Source organism: Malaclemys terrapin, chromosome 8 (genome assembly GCF_027887155.1).
Source record: "Malaclemys terrapin pileata isolate rMalTer1 chromosome 8, rMalTer1.hap1, whole genome shotgun sequence".
Classification (NCBI taxonomy): domain Eukaryota; kingdom Metazoa; phylum Chordata; order Testudines; family Emydidae; genus Malaclemys; species Malaclemys terrapin.
Window position 1 is genome coordinate 57,040,857 of NC_071512.1, and position 20,367 is coordinate 57,061,223.

Below are 20,367 nucleotides of genomic sequence, written 5' to 3' on the forward strand. Positions count from 1 at the left end.
AAATTCACTCTGTGCTCCCTTTATGCCAAATGATTCCACAGTGACAATTTTACATCTTTTTTTTAATTTAGTTGGAGGATTATTTCCTTAAATGCAATAGTCCAGCCTGAAGTCTGTCTCTTTAATCTTCTGGTTTGGGAGGATGACAGGTAAAGTGTTACACCAGAAAAGGTGCAATATTTGTGACTGGACTATTTGGCAGAAGAGTTCTCTGAACAAAGAAGTGTTTATAGGTTCATTATAAGAGCTTTACCATCTCAGTACTCTACTGTTTCCTGAATATTTAATCAAACAAGGAGCGTGGTTTTATTTTAAACTGTGACATACCCTATCAAGGATTGAAAAATAAACTGTCCTGTTCATCCATATTGCAGCTGCTTCTAGCCCTGATAAGCATGTTCACCTAATAAATATTTAAACACTTATTGCTTGTAGTTTATCATCCTTCATAATATTAAAACAACAAAGAGTCTGGTGGCACCTTAAAGACTAACAGATTTATTTGGGCATAAGCTTTCGTGAGTAAAAACCTCACTTCTTCGGATGCATAGCTATGAGGTTTTTACTCACGAAAGCTTATGCCCAAATAAATCTGTTAGTCTTTAAGGTGCCACCAGACTCCTTGTTGTTTTTGTAGATACACACTAACACGCTACCCCCTGATACTTGACATAATATTAAAGTTTGTCAGTTAAACAGTAGATACACCTTTTAAAATGTCCTTTACTACAGTGTCTTCCCTAAAGAGTGAACTCATTCCAATGAGTTTGTCTGTGGTGTGGGTTCATGTTGTCCTTCATTTTCTGGATTTGTTTCAGGAGAACAATAGACACAATTCACCAGACAAAGAACTAAGAAGGGGGTTGACTCCTTGTTCTCACTGATGGGCAGAATCACTTTCTCATACGTTTATGGCTGTCTCCAGTGCTCCTGATAGTAATTTATTATCCCAAGGGCCAGGAAATCATTTATAGGAACAAAAGTTACAATTGTATCTTGTAAAACTGAATGAAGAAGATTCTCTCTTGCTTTTCAAACCAGTGACAACTCAAGAGGACTGGCAGGGATTACTGTATAGCAGAACCCTATATTTGTGGTGTTTGAGGAGTTCATTTGTCTGAGGAAATGCTATCTCAATTTTTACTCTTCTTTAAAAGATTTTTTTAAAGTAAATATTTGACAGAAATGTAGTTTTCTGAGTATCTGCCAACAAAGCAAAATGGATAGGAAAAATAAGATATTATTTGATTTTTTTATATAACACTTTCAGTCCATTTTAAAGGAAAATACAGGACAATAATAAAACATGCAATTAAAAGGAACTGAAAAAAATGTTATAAATCTGATTTGAAAAATACTGAGTGAATTACTTGACTTTGTTTGAAGTGGACCGGCATGCCACCAAATTGAGATGGGAGGATGCACTGGGATTAGGACTCAGACCAGACCCAGACAACACCAGAAAAAGATTATGTCCATGTCACAGGTCCTGATGTGTCCAAGGCTTTATTGTCTGACTATACCGAACGAAGGCCAGGAAAATTTGACATGGGTTTAATCAGGCCGCAACTTTATTATTAGATGTCTGGGACTACCCTGCAGATAAGTGTACAGTGGAGGTAACCCCATGTTTATTCCATAATTATCTGGGGGGCTTTTACCAGCTCCCCCTCTTTTTCCAGCCAGGTCCCTCCAGCAAATCCATTGCTGGGACCTTGCCATCAAGGCCCCCCACCCCGCCCCCCCGTAGGAGGGTTATGGTGGGCTATAATAATGGGGGTTGGCTCCCTGCTGTACCAATCATAGGAGTCCCCAACGCCCCCCCCCCCCCCGCCCCGCCCCTTCACTCCTTTACTGAACACCTCTTTTTAAGTCCTTTTCCAAGCCTTTTATCTGGTCACTGTATACCTTTCCTAGCCTGTTCCATGCAAAAGAGAGGGTTAAGGCACAGGGCTGCCTCTTTTAAACCTCTCATTCCCATGGGATGAGTCAGCAACCACGCTGACTCGTTTGCAGTAGTTGTCATCCCCCAAGCCATAAAGCGCACAGTTCCCTTCATTTGGCCAGCCAGCCAAATCTCTCCCCCCTCCCCCGAACCCCCTCCCCGCTTAAAGGTGCAGGGTGCTCAGTCTGGTTACAAAATGCAGTGAAGGTTCCGTCTCCACTACAAAACAGAACTGTGTTGTAACTGAGTCATGATGTAACTGCATCCACAGACACATTTGTATTTGTAGTGGAGATAGGGATGGAGACTAGCATTATCTAAGACTGGTATATTGAAGCTATAAAGTGAATAATTTTAAATAAGATAATATCTCTGAACTTAAATTTAAAACCCTAAGGCTGTTGATCAGCTAGTGCAGTTGAGTAAATAACCCAGACATTATAATGTGAACACTATGAAGAATGGAAAAAGTTAAACTGTTTGGGGAAAGAAAAAAAGATGAGAACTGAATGGATAGGAAGACTGGTTAAAATAGTAATGCTGCAATCCAAACATGAAATTACAAGAGCAAGAACTGATGTTTTAGCAGCTGAAAATATTAAGTATTTGTCAATCCTTGAGATCAAATAAATGACAGTGATATGACTTAGAGAACTAATATAAGATGGAATGAGGGAAGTCAGTGTCAAAAAAACCAATACCCAAGATCCTGGGGGAACACTAGGGCTAGGTCTATACTACCCGTCTGAATCGGCGGGTAGAAATCGACCTCTCGGGGATCGATTTATCGCGTCCCGTCAGGACGCGACAATCCATCCCCAAATCGGCGCTCTTACTCCATCAGCGGAGGTGGTAGTAAGCGCCGCCGACAAAAAGCCGCAGAAGTCGATTTTGCCGCCGTCCTCACAACGGGGTAAGTCGGCTGCGATACGTCGAATTCAGCTACGCTATTCACGTAGCTGAATTTGCGTATCTTAAATCGACGCCCCACTGTAGTGTAGATGTACCCTAGGACAGTAAAGCTATACTTGTTACTGGGACAGTAGGGCTGAATTAACTTCCATAAAATGTGACCCAAGGGTAGAACACAGAATGTCATTCCCAACTAAGAAAGTTTCTGTCAGAACTTAGTGTAAAAAAAAACAAAAACCATTGTGAGGCATTCAGATGGAGACATCTGTTATTTTTCTTTGAGTATCTGTCCTTGGTAGAAAAGACTGAAAAGGAATCATAGAAATGGATATCAGCATAATTATGATGATGAAAACCATATGACTCAGAACACCCGAGGAGTAAGTAAATATAAAATTAAAAAAGCTAAGGACCCAGTTCTGAATTCTGAGTTATACCAACACGTTTAGAGCATAACATCAAAAGCCTGAGCCATTTGTTGTGGCTGCATCCTGGATCTCACTAGGTTCAATGGAAGTTTTTCCAGTAACTTCAGTGGCATCAGAATTTGGTTCTTATTCAGAAAAAAATGAAAGGTATACAATGGGAATCAAATAAGCATTAAGCCATGTGGAAACTTCAAGATGATCAGCACTGAAGTAGTGTTGAATGATCCATAGTATTGGAAACAGTTTACCTGTCAAAAGATCATTAAGCAATTCTAGTGGTGCTTTTTTAGTAGAGCAGCAGCTTATACCCAGAATGAAAAAGGTCCCTCAGCTCATGCAGTAGAAATTAATTTTAAATATTTAGTATATAGAGTTCTCGGGATTCCATGACAATGGTTTCCCCTGCTGTTAGCATAGAAGTCTAGAGAAAGCGATAATGCCATGGGACTTACTTAGCCCTGTGGTACTGCTGGTTAGACCACCGTAGAGCAGGTACACAGGATAGTGGCTTCAATTCCTGCTTGATGCAAATATTAGATGTATAAAGTAGCTAGTGAGGAAGAACAGTAAGAGAAATAGGGAGTCTGAGGGTGTCTCCCTCCCTGCAGCAAAGCAAGGACTGAGAGGAGGTTGGGTCAGAAATACTCCTACTGGCTGCTAGTATCTACAGTCCCAGTCTCATGAAATTTTCATGCTGGCATGGAACTACTGTGAACATAGTCACAGACTTTAAAATATGACACACACATATAAGGAGTTCAAAAATAAAGAGAAGAAGTGTGAGAGAGAATGAGAGGCAGATAGTTAACAATAGCTTAATTCAGTGACAGTACTTGTTAAAAGTGCTCACCAAAGCATGTCTGAAATCACATAAAAACTTCCCAGTGGAGAGTGAAGAATTTATAATAGCATCAATTAAGCCTGAGGAAAGAGCCCCTGGAGTAAATTAGAGAGAATTGGGTCAGAGGGACAAGTAATTAGCTTAACCTTAGAAATCAAGGCACAAATATTATCTTCAGAAACTCTAGATAGGGAAAGCAACAAAAGAGAAAAGAATAAAATGAAGAAGAGCAATTCTCAGAGTCATCATAGATAGATGATGGTTTCTGAAACTGATTAATTTTGCCAGAGAGAGAATGCAACAGAATCAACCAGAGCAATTTGTAACATATGCCTGAAGAGGAATTGGGAGGGGGAGGGGGGAGGGGAATTTAAATCTCAAAATTGTCACAGAAATGGGCATTGACTGCAATATTGTGTTATTGTTGAGGATGTTAAATGGCCATTTTTTAAATGGCATCCACTGTAAAACCTCCAAGGAAAATAGATGTATTCTTGTAGGAGGTAGAGACTCCCTGTACAAACACACAATTTTGGTGCAGAATACAAAGATCAGCATCTTCAAGTGTTGCTCAGAATAATGAAGCAGGTACCTCAACTCATGCTGTTCTGAGATTAATCAGGGTTGTAAAAATGCACGTGATGGAGCAATGCAAGGAGCAAAATTATATCTGAATTAACAAAGAATTGCTATGAAGCACAACATGATAATCAAGATCACTCAGAGCTGGTGCTGAAGAAGAAAAGAATTTTCATGTCCTGCTTAAAAAATATTCCAATCTGTGCTCCCCCATAATCCAGCAAATAACTGAACAGGAAAGAGAAACCCAAAATGTACTTGGGCCCTGTTCCTACAAAGGTTTTATGGCACATGTTTACCCTTTAGCTCCAATAGGACTAGTCAGAGTAAAAAGTTAACCATGTGATGCAAGTCTTTGCAGGCTCTGGGCTTTAGATTGCAAATTTTGGGGGGCAGGGCCTATCTTCTCATTATGGATGTGCATATGCTTCTAGTACAATGGGGCCCTGGTCCCTATCTGGGGTTCATAGGTGCTACCACAGTGCAATTATTATATAATGATAATGATGATTTAAAAAAAAGGATCTGAAGTGGGAAGTGGAATATATGCAAACTTGCCCTAATTAAAGTGTTTGGTGGGAAAAGAAAAATCCTGACAAATGGCCACCAAGCATTACTATTTTAACCAGATTCTGAAAAATGATTGTTTTACCTTAGCATCACAAGTATGAAACATAATATTAAAATGAGAAATCAAATAATCTTCATTATAGTCAATATTTTATTTATAAATTATTATTGTTTCTATCTCAATCTGTAGGCACATTTAACATACTCCTAGAGCAAAAACATCAATGCTAAGAGATATAATTACATACCTAACAATTAATGTCTGGTCTGTGCTGGGGATTTTTTTCATCAGTTGTAGTTTCATCAATATAAAACCCTAGTGCAGACTAGGGCACATCACTTCTTATACCAGTGTGAGATACCGACACTACATATTTGTTATGTCAGTGGTAGCTACTCTTGTTCAGAAAACTTAGAGTGTAAACAATTCCTAGAGCTGACTTTTTCATTGAGGACCTAACGTTCTAGAGAGAAGCAGTAGAGGATTTTAAAGTTCCACAATATTTTTAAAGCCTTTGTTCCCTCATTTTGGTATATAACTGATTAAATGATGACACATTTTCTGTTACCACTTGACTTCGGCAAACCCTGACTCCAAAAGGAGTTAACATCCTGTTCTTGAATCTTTTAATATCTTCTGAGCACACACATTTACTTATGCATGTGACTCTTTTGTTCCCTTTCCACTTAAACAAGTATTTTATAAGTATACTTATAAAACTGCTAGCAGAGCATCTCACCCTCCCTGATTGAACTAACCTCGTTATCTCCATACAGATTTATACCTGCCTCTGGAAATTTCCATTACTTGCGTCTGATGAAGTGGGCATTCACCCACGAAAGCTTATGCTCCAATACTTCTGTTAGTCTTAAAGGTGCCACAGGACCCTCTGTTGCTTTTTACGGTTTCAGACTAACACGGCTACCTCTCTGTTATTTTATAAGTGACTTTGTTGCTCTTGAGAAATGCCAGATTGACAGCCCTAGACATTGAAGAACTCTCTCCACAAAACACACTTACGAGGCAAACTTCTGCACAGTTCTACAGCAATGTGCTTCACCCCAATCTGGAGGGATCACCTCTGGAATTCGAGAGAAGCTAGGTCTCAATAAGAATTCAATCTTTGTCTTTTCTGCTGAAGACTGCTCACAACGGAACTGTTCACAATAGTGTTTTTTTATGTTTATACCTGTGCATTGGGAATTGGATTTAAGACCATCAACTTCCATTGCCATAGGCCACCAAACAGTCATCCTATGGTAATGACTCAGAAGATCCCATTAGTAAAACTGTGGGCATGAGACCCAATCGGCAACACAAAGCAGCCTCTTGTATGGTGTGTAAAGCGTGCCATTAGAAATAAGTAATTTCTAACTGAAACATATGCGAGTGCAGGAGTTTGAGTAAAACTCATTAGTAAAGTGGATTGTTCTTAATGCATCCTTTGATTTACCTTACAGAATAAGAAATGAAAAAATTAACTCAGTGTACAGTTATTTTGTGCCTCTTCTTAGCATTTTCTTCCCACCCCTTCTGTGAACACTGTAAACAAAAACAGATTGATGAAAAAAGTTCCCACCGTAAGAACCACTTTAATGTTTCCCAGATTTGGGATCTGTTCTGAAAGAGGCCACTGTGTAGCGCCAGCCCTTCTAGCGATAGCAGAAGAAAGGACTGTTTGGTGCAATTCATTTTACCCCATCAGGCCAGCAGTCCTCTTCCTCCTTCCCCTTTATTTTCTTTGGGTTCCAGCTAAAGGATTCTGGTGCCAAACTTTGGAGTGATAGTGGAAGCAGTGTCTCCTTAGATACCCTTTTTTTTTTTTTTTTCTGTGTAGAACTCTGTCAGCTGCACAAAAAGCCATTTAACTGGGAAGGCTTCAGGATTCCTGCCATGAGAGATTATTTATCAGTCTGTCATCTAGAAAAACAGAATTAAGTTTTATTGTGTATAAAGGATATCATAAAACATACAGAATACTTGCAGTTTCTAGATGCAACAAAAAAGGGGGAAGGGGAACCCAGCTACTAACTTTTTATTATCCCCAGTGTGTGAGCTGTTGAAGAGAGCTGCATTCCATCTTTTTTTCCCCCTTACACTTACAGACTTGTATTAAAGTATTTTTGTGGTGCAGGTAATCCTACAAAAATAAGAATTGAGAGGCCAAAAAAGTGGCGTGTGCTGGAAATTACCTGGACTGTTTTTTCCCTCCTTTTATATTTTTACTTGATCTTGATAACTGATTAGTTATATTGATAACTTGATTAGTGGGAGCATTTTAAAACTTGTTCTTATTATATTGAACTGGCTATCATATTTATAAGAATGTTACCCCTTTTGACCTAAGCAATTAGCCAATATTCAGGGTCTTGTGGGTTGTTCCCTTTAGAAAGAGAGTTTGATGCTATCCTGTTTATTTATAAATAATGTACACAAAGTTCGGTTTCCCTGAGTACAGTAGGAATCAAACAGCAGGAGATATTGTGTCAGGAAATTATTCCAAGCCTCTTTTTCTAGCCAACACTCTGAACAGAAAACTATTTCTACACAGCAAATGAAGGTGTGATTATAGAGTGGGTAGGCAGTGCAGGCTAGTCACCTGAGTACCAGCTTGCTGGGGACCCTGGGTATATAATCAGGCAGCAAGCCCACCTGTGCTATAATCACACCTTCCTTTGCTGTGTAGAAATATCTGTAGCTTTCTCCCAGGGTCACACTGCAGGTGCTTCTCTGGCTGCTCTTGGCTTTCTGTCAGCTTCTCTCACAATCTCACACACCTCCATCAAACAATACCTAGCTCTCTGCCTTTGCATTCAGACACTAGTGAAATCCCACTGTCTGTATAGCTCAACTCCTGACCAGCCTCGCATGTGACCTGGCACTTTGGGTATGTCTACACTACCGGATTAATCTGAATTTATATAATTCGAATTTTGGAAACAGATTGTATAAAGTCAAATGTATGCGGCCACACTGAGCACATTAATTCGGCGGTGTGTGTCCATGTACTGCGGCTAGCGTCGATTTCCGGAGCGTTGCACTGTGGGTAGCTATCCCATAGCTATCCCATAGTTCCCACGGTCTCCTCCACCCATTGGAATTCTGGGTTGAGATCCCAATGCCTGATGGGACCAAAAACATTGTCGTGGGTAGTTCTGGGTACATCCTCCCCCCTCTCCAGGGAAGCAACAGCAGACAACCATTTCGCGCCTTTTTCCTGGGTGAACAGTGCAGACGCCATACCACGGCAAGCATGGAGCCCGCTCAGCTCAAGACAGCAGTCATGAACATTGTAAACACCTCGCGCGTTATCATGTGCAGTTTATGCTGAACCAGAACGTGCAAAACCAGGCGGCGAGGAGTAGGCTACGACAGCGCGGCGGCGAGAGCGATATGGACATGGAATTCTATCAAACCGCAGGCCCCGGTGCTTTGGAGATCATGCTGTTAATGGGGCAGGTTATAGCCGTGGAACGCCGATTCTGGGCCCGGGAAACAAGCACAGACTGGTAGGACCGCATAGTGCTGCAGGTGTGGGACGATTCCCAGTGGCTGCGAAACTTTCGCATGCGTAAGGGCACTTTCATGGAACTTCGTGACTTGCTTTCCCCTGCCCTGAAGCGCCAGAATACCAAGATGAGAGCAGCCCTCACAGTTGAGAAGCGAGTGGCAATAGCCCTGTGGAAGCTTGCAACGCCAGACAGCTACCGGTCAGTCGGGAATCAATTTGGAGTGGGCAAATCTACGGTGGGGACTGCTGTGATGCAAGTAGCCAAAGCAATCACTGAGCTGCTGCTACGAAAGGTAGTGACTCTGGGAAATGTGCAGGTCATAGTGGATGGTTTTGCTGCAATGGGATTTCCTAACTGTGGCAGGGCGATAGATGGAACCCATATCCCTATCTTGGCACCGGAGCACCAGAGTACCCAGTACATAAACCGCAAGGGGTACTTTTCAGTGGTGCTGCAAGCACTTGTGGATCACAAGGGACGTTTCACCAACATCAACGTGGGCTGGCTGGGAAGGGTTCATGACGCTCGCGTCTTCAGGAACACTACTCTGTTTAAACCCTGCAGCAAGGGACTTACTTCCCGGACCAGAAAATAACCGTTGGGGATGTTGAAATGCCTATAGTTATCCTTGGGGACCCAGCCTACCCCTTAATGCCATGGCTCATGAAGCCATACACAGGCAGCCTGGACAGGAGTCAGGAGCTGTTCAACTACAGGCTGAGCAAGTGCAGAATGGTGGTAGAATGTGCATTTGGCCGTTTAAAAGGTCACCGGCGCTCATTACTGATTCGGTCAGACCTCAGCCAAACCAATATTCCCATTGTTATTGCTGCTTGCTGTGTGCTCCACAATCTCTGTGAGAGTAAGGGGGGACCTTTATGGTGGGGTGGGAGGCTGAGGCAAATCGCCTGGCTGCTGATTATGCGCAGCCAAACACCAGAGCGATTAGAAGATCACACCAGGAAGCGCTGCGCATCAGAGAAGCTTTGAAAACCAGTTTCATGACTGGCCAGGCTACGGTGTGAAAGTTCTGTTTGTTGAAAAACCGCCCCCTTGATTGACTCATTCCCTGTAAGCAAACCACCCTCCCCCCTTAAATCACAGCTTGCTTTTAAAGGAAATAAAGTCTCTATCATTTACAAATCATGTATTCTTTATTAATTGATTATAAACAAAGGGAGAGAACTGACAAGGTAACCTGGATGAGGTTTGGGAGGAGGATAGGAGAGAAGTAAAAGGCCACTGAAAAAAATCAATAGGATGACAGCCTTTTGGTTGGGCTGTCCACTGGGGTGGAGTGGGAGGGTGCACGGGTGCATTCTTACATGTCTGGGTGAGGAGGATATGGAACATGGTGAGGGGGGAGGGAGGTTATACAGCGGCTGCAGCAGCAGTCTGTTATCCTGCTGCCGTTCCTGAAGCTCCACCAGACGCCGGAGCATGTCCGTTTGATCACGCAGCAACCCCAGCATTGCAGCCTGCCACCTCTCATCTCGAGCGTCCCTCATGACCTCATGTTCACTGGCATCTTTCCTGTACTTAGATACCGTGTCCTTCCACTCATTCAAATGAGCTCTTTCATTGCGGGTGCATTCCATTATTTCCGAGAACATCTCGTCTCGCGTCCTCTTTCTCCGCCGCCTTATCTGAGATAGCCTTCGGGATGGAGGAGGGAGGCTTGAAAAGTTTGCAGCTGCAGGAGGGATGAAAAAAAGGAGAAAAGTTTTTAAAATGATACATTTTACAGAACAATGCTTATACTCTTTCATGGTGAACAACACTATTCACATTACATAGCACATGTGATTTCGTACAAGGTCGCATTTTCTATCTTAATATTGAGTGCCTGTGGCTTTGGTGTTAGAGATCACAGACGCAGGTCCGGGCAACAGAATTCAGCTTGCATGCGGCCATGGTAAGCCATTGTCTTTCGGCTTCTGCACCCTCCTTTCCCACATACCAAGCAAAGCCCGTTGACTGCTGCGGTTTTCCTGTTAACCTTCAGCAGCAGAAAACAAACTAACCCCCTCCCCCATCCAATTCTCTGGGATGATGGCTTTATCCCTCCCCCCACTGCATGGCTGGTATCCGGGAAGATCCCTGCAGAAACCAAACTAACCCCCCGCTCTCCCCTCCCGCCATGAATTATCTGGGATGATCGCTGTACCCCTCCCCCTCACCGCGTGGCTGGTATCAGGGAAGATCCCTGCTAGCCAAAGGTGAAAAGCTCAGCGCCAATTCTCCCCCCCCCCCCCCCTCCGCGCTTGGCTAACTGCAGGGAAGGATTTCTTTTCAGCCACAGGCAAACAGCCCAGTAGGAACGGCCACCTCTGTCCCCTCAATTAAATTCCCGTATTTCAACCAGGTTACCATGAGCGATATCACTCTCCTGAGGATTACACAGCGAGATAAAGAACGGATGTTGCTTGAATGCCAGCAAACACCGGGACCATACGCTGCCAGGCTTTGTCATGCAATGATATCAGATTACTTGCTACTAGCATGGCGTGGTCAAGTGTCCTACCATGGAGGACGGAATAAGGCTTCAGTGCCCAGGAACCTTCTGGAAAGGTTTTTGGAGTACCTCCAGGAGAGCTTCATGGAGATGTCCCTGGAGGATTTCCGCTCCATCCCCAGACACGTTAACAGACTTTTCCAGTAGCTGTACTGGCCGCGAATGCATCCCAAGTCCTCAGGGCAAATTAATCATTAAAAAACGCTTGCTTTTAAACCATGTTTTATATTTTAAAAGGTAAACTCACCTGAGGTCCCTTCCATGGGGTCATGGTCTTGGGTACTGGCTTGGGAGGGTACTTCAGTCCGGCTGAGAAAAAGATCCTGGCTGTTGGGGAGAACGGAGTGCTGTGTGCTCTACGCAAGCTCGTCCTCCTCCTCCTCCTCCTCCTCTTCCCCGTCCGCAGAATCCTCAGGTGTGGCTGATGTGATTACCCCCGCCTCAGAATCCACAGGCAGAGGTGGGGTAGTGGTGGCGGCCCCCCCTAGAATTGCATGCAGCTCAGCGTAGAAGCGGCATGTCTGCGGCTCTGACCTGGAGCGACCGTTTGCCTCCTTTGTTTTCTGATAGGCTTGTCTGAGCTCCTTGACTTTCACGCGGCATTGCTCTGAGTCCCTATTGTGGCCTCTCTCCATCATGCCCTTGGAGATTTTTTCAAAAGTTTTGGCATTTCGTCTTTTTGAACAAAGTTCTGCTAGCACTGAATCCTCTCCCCATATAGCGATCAGATCCAGTACCTCCCATACGGTCCATGCTGGTGCTGTTTTTCGATTATCGGCCTGAATGGTTATCTGTGCTGATGAGCTCTCTGTGGTCACCTATGCTCTCCTGTGCTGGGCAAACAGGAAATGAAATTCAAATGTTCGCGGGGCTTTTCCTGTCTACCTGGCCAGTGCATCCGAGTTCAGATTGCTGTCCAGAGCGGTCACAATGGTGCACTGTGGGATAGCTCCCGGAGGCCAATACCATCGAATTGCGGCCACACTAACCCTAATTCGAAATGACAATATCGATTTTGGCGCTCGTCGGGGAGGAGTACAGAAATCGATTTTAAGAGCCTTTTATTTTGAAATAAATGGCTTCGTTGTGTGGACAGGTGCAGGGTTAATTCGATTTAACGCTGCTAAATTCAAATTAAACTCATAGTGTTAGACCAGGCCTTTGGGTGGTGGCTCTTAGTGTTTCATCTTTCTTACTCCAAAAGCAGCATAATTGCTTCTTGCATTTGTCCTGAATGAAGGCAGTCACACACACCAGCCTCAAGGAGGAGTCACCTCCCTTTCCCCCCACCCCCGGTATGGCTGTAGTTTTTCATTTTAAATGTAACAAGTAATTATCTGACTGTGGACTTGATCTTTTGAAAGCACTGAGCACAGTGGGTTCTTTCTAGGCCCATTAGGACTGCTTATACACTCGCAAATGTACTTAAGCACATGCTAAATTTTAACATGAGTAATACCATTGACTTAAGTGGGACCACTCATTTGCTTAAAGTTAAGCATGTGCATAAGTGTTTTGCTGCATCAGCGACAGAGTGCTCAGTGCCTTGCAGGGCTGAGCCCTGTGTGGTTTGTACAAGCAAAGAGTCATATTTGAATTGCCTTAGGCCATGTCTACCCTTGGAGCGGTCACTATAATGACATAGCTATACCAGTATACTAGATCAGCAAAGCACTGCTCATGTGGATTCATCTTATGCTAGCAAAATCATGCTTTTGCTGGTGTGGCTTATTCCAGCCCCCTCAAGCAAAACAAGTTACCAATAAAAATGCAGCATCTACACTGCTGCCACCCCAGCCTTATCCGTCAAGGATTGCAACTCTTCACGCCCCGACCAACTGAATTCTGTAGCAGAGACCTGGCCTTAGTCTTAGGCTGTTTCTTCATTAGGGAAAAAAGGTGTGGTGTTAACTCAAGTTCATGAACTTGAGGTAAAATATTGGCACAGACCAGGCAGTTTTCAGTCTAGTATTGGGTTAAAAATCTAGTCTTTAACTGTACCTTCTAACTTGTGTGAAAACTACAAACTGCTTTGTCTTTAGTGGAAACCTTTATTACAAAGAATTCAATTTTATCCCACCCTAAAGATATGGGATGGGGGAGGGAGCCTATTACAAACTTAAGTAAATAAAACTGCTGTTTGTCTTCAAACTAGACTGCTCCCTCTTCTCCTTGAGAGCTGGTGGATCTGTTCAGTGCCATTCCTCCTCACTGATCCATTTGAAGTTAAAGTGAGAAATGAATCCATATTGCAACTTGAAGCTTTTTAATGTGTAAGCACTGATGTGAGGATGCAGTGCAGTGCTGAGATGGCTGTTTATATTAATTCAAATAGGGCCTTGTTTTCACTTTGTAATTCAATAGTGTGTTCGGCTGAAGTCTCTCCTCCTGCTAGTTGCTTTAAGGGATCGTGTGTAAAAGATCTACATGTCACGCTTCAGGAAAATATGGGCAGTATCCCTGGTATTTCAGCCAGCGCTTTCACTCTTTCTCTTTCAAGTGCTGTTGCTGCCTACGCAAGCTAATTGGAATCAGAAAGCTGACAGAATGCTTAAAAAGTAGATCAGGCATCTGAGCCGACTGCCACACCAGGCAATAATTACTTTAAAATGGTCATCACAAGGGAAGCAAACGTGGAACTGCCCCATCTTTTAGGCACAGAAGTGAGCAATCCTTTATGCAGTGAAGCAGATAAATAAACAAAATGGCTGATGACAGTACCCCAACTTCAATTTAAATTCAAGGCTGGGGTGAGGAGGGTGTATGTCTTCAGAAACATTTTCCTTCCATCTTTCTGCTTCACTTTCAAAAATACAGTGGAAAAATAGAAAAATGGAAGGAGGAAGAGGGGAGATGCTAGTTAACATTAAACAGCCTCTAACAGTAATAATGATGCTCGGGGCAGAGCATTTCCCATGGAATAAATGACCAGCTAGTGTTTCCACTTATCACTAGGAAATATCTTGGGCCTCAGTTATTATTCTTTAACGGTGTTTTCACAGCTATACAGTATGTTGGCCTGTGTTGACAAGTACTTCATCATCAGTGCTTAATCAGATAGTTTTGTTAAGAGTTTAGGAATTGTGTCAGTCTCTGAAATAAAGGAAACCAGGTGGTTTTGGCCTTTCTGTAAAATGTTGCCCTGTCTGTCCCCTCCCCATCCTCCCCCCAAAAATCACATGTATTAAAACCAAGTGAATTTTTTAGCTTTTCTGATGACCACAAAGGTGGGACTAAATATATGCTTGTTGAGTGCTAATCTTTTTTTAATCTACTAACAAAACCTACAAATTTCTATCTTCAGCCATTGACAATAAGGCACTGCTGGCCCTAGGGTTTAGACTGGGAGGACTGGTGCAAGGAAACGCCACCAAACCAAAGTGGACATCATTATCCCATGGCAGCTCAATGGGTTTGAGCAACAGACCCAGAGCCACTTTATAGCTTCTATTCCTAGCCAATGTATAGTGCGTGTGTCATGTGCATCAAATAACTTTTAAGCAGCAGCAGAAAATGAAACAAGATGGTTTTGAAGACACACACACTATTGCCCGGATATGCCTTTATTCTGTACTTTGCAATTTTTAAACAATTTACTCTTAAAATTCTCTTCCTGAGCATAAAGACCTGGCAAGACTGGCCCAATTTCAGTTGTGGGGTATGGGCAAAACTCTATTCAAGCTCATGGCCTTTCACCCATTTGCAGTAGGACTGAATTGGCCCTCTGTGCTTTCAGAATACTATCAGGCTTGTATTCCGGCTGGGGCCCTCTCTACCCCAGACTTCTCCAGAGACATGAGTTTCCTCTGTTTTTCTTCCTTTTCCTTGCCCCTAGTAACTAGTTCTTTGACATGCTTCAGCCAATAATTTTTACCTGTGTGTTTGTGCATGTATTTGCTGAGTAGCCTGCATATAGGAACAGCAGATAGGCTTGTAATACTTGGACTAGGTTTCAAGGACTAATTTTGCCTATGGGCATTTGGGGTTTGCGTTTGTCGCATGGAGGACCAAGGTCCTAGTAGGAGCTTTGGTATTCACTGTGCCTTGAACAAGAGGCCTTGTCCCTTCCTGTCCAGCCCCTTTGGAGAGGCTAGTGGAGCTGAGGGTACTGGCATTGCATAGACTGTGCACTCAGGGGAGTACATTGTGTCTAACTCCATGGTGGCACCAGATTGAGTGAGGCTCTTTGCATCCTCGATGCACCCATGCAGGGTGCCTGGCACAGTCTGGCCCTTGATGTAGAGTAGTTTTGCAGCATTAGAAATGTTTTATAGCATGTATAAATCTTTCGGTATTTATATGGGCAAGATAGAATGGCAGTCTCTGCTATGCAGTGCAGTTTGGCCACTTGGAAAGTGTCTGTGTTGCTCAGCAGGCCTTTAGTTACATTGAAGAGTTTAATAATAATACTAAGCGGAATCTCCTCAAGTATTGGTGATCTAGCAAACCTTGATGAGCTGGTGAACTGTACTACTGGAAGTTTCATATTTCACATGAGACAAAAACCATAACTCACCTGGTCAGTAAGGATTCCCTGAAACTTTTCACAAGCTTTAGGGTATTAGCCTCATTGTCCTGGTTTAATTTCAATATGGATGTATTTTGCTCATATAAAAATCCCTTGTTGCTGTTAATGGATAAAGTATTCCTCTTCATTTTTCTGTACCCAAAATGGTTGTCTTATTTTGCTAACACTATTATAATGGCTGCTGCCTTGCACTCCATAGGTTGCTGCATTCTAGTGGTGGATCTACATCTCTGCATCTATTTAGATGCATCTACGTGTAAAGTATCTTTGTAAATCAGTGTATAGAATCCACTGGGATATGTGGATGAAAGGTGTGTGTACTATCCTGTAAACCTCAGTCATCTTACCCAATGTTTCCAATTACTTATTTGCTTTTCATTCTCTCTCTCTCTCTTGAATTGTTCATTTGTGTGTGTTTCTTTTTAAAGGGTCGTGATTACTGTTCAGAAGAGGAGGATATCACATAGTGCCAATTCTGCCAATCAAAACAGGAATACTACTGTGTAAATAGATTACAACCCGGTCAAAATCTTTTGGAAGTCTTCTAGAGTGAGCAGCACTACATAGCAAAAGAAGATCATTTCCACATTGTATTCTCCATTCAGTTACAGCGTTTCTTAAAAAAAACAGACAAGGAATATTGCTAAGAACTCATATGGAACTGTGTTTGTTGCTGCTAGTTAAAACTTGTTGCAACTTTTCACTTTTCTGTGTCCAGATATGCAGGAAATCCTTAAATTTAATCTGAAAGACGCTGTTGATTTTACTAAGGTTGCTGGCCTATTTTCTATTGGATGAGGTAGTGTTATACAAAACTTCCATAACTGAACAGTCAAGCTTCTAAGAAATCCTCAAGCTGTTTGTCAGTCCACAGATGGGCTGGTGTGCTTAGTATTACTGGTGATTTCAGCCTTTGGAGATGGGATGTGTTTTGCCATGACAGGCCTTGTTTCTCTACTGGGAAGAAGTTGAGAAATTATTGTCCGTTAAAAGCATGTTATCACACAAATACTGGAAGTGATGCAGGAGCAGAAATTTGTATTTTAAAGGGAAAAAAGTTTCATTTAATAGGTATCTTAATCAAGGACTAAGCTTACCGTATTGGCTTTTCTGAATGCGAATGGAAGTGTGATCACAATCATTTGAATCCCTTTTTTCTAAGAAAATAAACATTTACTGTTTTTATGTATTCTTGTCTTTTACCATTCATACAGTTCCACCCTTTATGAGTCTGGGGAACTTGGGAAGGCAAAGGCAGCCCTCTACAGTTCCAACTCCAAGATGCTAACACTTTAAAGCACCTATGCCCATTTGGAATGTCTGTTGTGTGTTCTGTAGAGTTTTATTTTTCCGTATTATGCAAAAGAGTATATTATCTTCTTACAGGCAGATGTAATATTTTTAACAAATATTGTCATGAGTAAAAATAATCTTAAAGGGGGGGGAAACACCTTTTGTATTTATTCTTTTAAAGTAGTTAGGTAACTGTGCCTGTCTTTATCTTTATATGACAGTGTGTAACCCCAAAAGATGACCACATCAAGAAGAGATTCTGTTTTTGTCAATGTGCTACCAGGACACAGAGGTTTCTGTATTAAGTTTGTTTCAGTGCTGTTTTGTTGGATTATATATGTGGAACATACTGTGGATTTTGAGATATATTCAAGACAAGATTTTCCAATGACTACTGATTTTAGGTGCTTCCATTTTTTGGTGCCCAATTTGAGGCATCTTAAAGAGCCATTATTTTCAACTAGTCACATTTGAAAATCTTGTCTAAAGTTATGAATCCTGAGTATTTGGAGTTGTGGAGGGCCAATGATTAAAGAGATCTCCAGCAACAGAATGCAGTGATGCTAAGGGTAGAGTTAACAACCGGTATGAAAAGGCTTTGTACTGTTTTGAAGTTATATCCTAGTGGAGCAATTGATGCTATACTATTGCTTGAATGGTGTACAACGCGACCCTCAAACTTTTCCCTGCTCTCTCTCTCTCTCCCTCCCCTCACTTCCTCATTTTTCCCGCCAGACTTTTTCCTTTTTCTGACTAGAGAGCAGAGATAAAAAGCAATGAGGTAGAATCACATATTCCACCACATGTGCACTCTTGAATAGTCAATATAGTATATTAATACTTGTTACATTTCATCTTCACGCAAGACTGGTTCTAGATGTCTGTAGCAAGAGTAATATGTCAGGAGGCTTTAACGAGACTGCTATATCAATCTGACTTTTTTTTTTTTTTTTTTAAGAAAAAGTCCTAAATCCTGCCATCTGATGAGGGCATCTCAACTTGCCATTAACAGTACTGAGAGTTAAGTGCTCAGTACATCACAGGATAGGGCACAAAGTTACCAATAAGCAGCTAATATTTTTCAGGGTAAGATTCCAGGAACAGCTGTCCTAACAGACAAGGATTCTACCAGATTGCACGGATTTTTATCCTGCTTGTGGCTGAAAATTGCAGGAGATTTCCAGTTTCCCAGATCTTCATTCAGTTTTATCAACTGATTTTAACAATTTAATCTTGTTTATTTTGTGGCATAGCATATCCCAAGCTGACCAGAAGCTACATTTTCTCATCTGTGATCCAGGTGTCACATCATTTTTATCAGGATTGTCCTGGTTTCTCCTGGAGTTGAAGCATGACAGAAACAGGTTTGTGTTCTCCTACACTGTGACTGTGCCTCTGTAGTACTGAACTTGTTTCATGAGTGGTGTCATCTCAGTAAGGTAGCCATCACCAGGAGGAGCATCAGGAACACTCATTTTAATTCCTTAAACAACTTGGGGCCTGGTTTTGCAAGCCCTACTCATGGGAGCAATCCTTACAAGATTAAACCTCACTGGCTTCCAGAGAATTATGAAGGGTTGCAGGATTGAGCCCTCTTTTCAAATATAGTTAATAGTTTCCATGTGATAAATGTTCTTGCCATGCAAGTTCTGTGTTGAAAAACACATGTACAGCAGTCCTTAAATATATCAGCCTCCGTCAGTATGGAGTTACTTTCAGCGTGCTAATACTAAATGTAAATAAAAATGTATAGTTGTTTATAATGCTAAAAACAAAGTTGGTTACTGTTGTATACTATTGTAAGTCTTATGAAGGAAGAAAAAAACATACCTGACCCTTCTCATGTGTCTAATGTGACTGTACTGTTAAGCAGCTAGTGTTTTAAGCCTTTGTGTAAATTATAACCTGACTTGCGTATTGCTACTTTCAAGTGACAACAGCAGCAAATGCTTGGGTGGGCGGTTGTATTGGTGGTTGCAATGGTGAGGGGAAGGAAGTGTTGGGAGGAGAATTTGGAGGGAAATTAATAGCTGCCAGTTGCTGTTTGTGGAATTCCTGACTGCCAATGGGTGTGGAGGGATTGTCAACAAGATTCATAGTTACTTTACCAATTTTATTGTGCAGTAAGTATGAATAGAATTGAGAATTTTATTATTCTTGTTGTTGACATCTGGTCAGCAAATCCTGGATCATCGCAATATTTGTTATCATTGACAGCCACCATGCAAAAAAGAGAACTTTGCATTGACAGTTTTCTGTGTTCTCGCTTTGGCTATTGCCTGGTTATTTAACTAGCTGTCTTATTCTTTTTGTCAAGAAAAAGCAAAGTTCTGCAGTTGTGATAAAAGGAAAGAAACTCTGTTTCCTGAAACAACAAAAAAACAGTCTCTTTTTTTCTAATCTCCAGTGTCAGACAGAGTTCTGTAAAATAAGATGGCTTCTGAACATTTAAGGCTCTGTTTTGACATCCTTCTCTCTACACCTGAACCATTGAAAGCTGTCTGCTTTGTTTGGCAAAGCAAGAGGACTCCATTGGAATGTTTCTTGAAGATTTGATCAGTGAGGTACTGAGAGACCTTCATCAGAACAAGTGGAGAGAGTGCATACAGCTGGCTGGAAGTAATATGCTGGAAAGTGGGCAATGAACAACTGGACCTCCTTTAAGTTGAAAATGCCTAGGAGTGAGATGTTAACTAAATGCCTGTTCTGTTTTGCCATTGGTGAAAAATAGTATTTAATTTATTTATTGGTTTTTGTAAGAGAGAGAACTTGCAGGTACCAAAAGCAGAAGTGTTAAGCTCTTCATATAAATTATATTTTTAATCAGGTCTATTTTGTTTCCTTTGACAAAGACACATCAAATTTTGCTAGAAATCTAAAAATATAGTGCCAGTCCTCCTCTGCTAAAGGTCTATAATAATATAAGCAGATTACTGTAGACTTAAAATTTATCTCTTCTCAAGTTGTACCTCAAAGATACTTTTACATGATCAAATACATTTGGGGGGAGGGGGAATTTAACTGTACACACCATATGTGCTGCTGATAATTTTTAAGGCATGTTATCCAAGAAGCACCAAGAAAGTGTTTCTAGACCAAAGTGTATTGTTAATAAGGTGCCTTTACCCTGGAAGCTTAGGGTGAAATTCTGGTTCTCTGTACAGAGCCTGAGTTAAAGGGCTTTGTGTTTGAATCTGCACCATTTGAATTTTCTTTTCCACCCATAGAGCCCTGGTAAATGCT

General features: G+C 41.9%; 1 protein-coding gene across 4 annotated transcripts in view; it reads left to right on the top strand.

Annotated features, from left to right (window-relative positions):
- The window catches only part of C8H1orf21 (chromosome 8 C1orf21 homolog), a 191,750-nt gene extending 174,730 nt beyond the window's left edge, over positions 1-17,020 (top strand). For all 4 annotated transcript variants that reach the window (XM_054037150.1, XM_054037152.1, XM_054037149.1 and 1 more), the window contains one exon: positions 16,260-17,020. In XM_054037150.1, coding sequence (XP_053893125.1) covers positions 16,260-16,298 — 39 coding nt within the window. In that variant the 3' untranslated portion in view covers positions 16,299-17,020. The remainder of the gene's footprint in view (positions 1-16,259) is intronic.
- Positions 17,021-20,367: the final 3,347 nt, after the last annotated feature.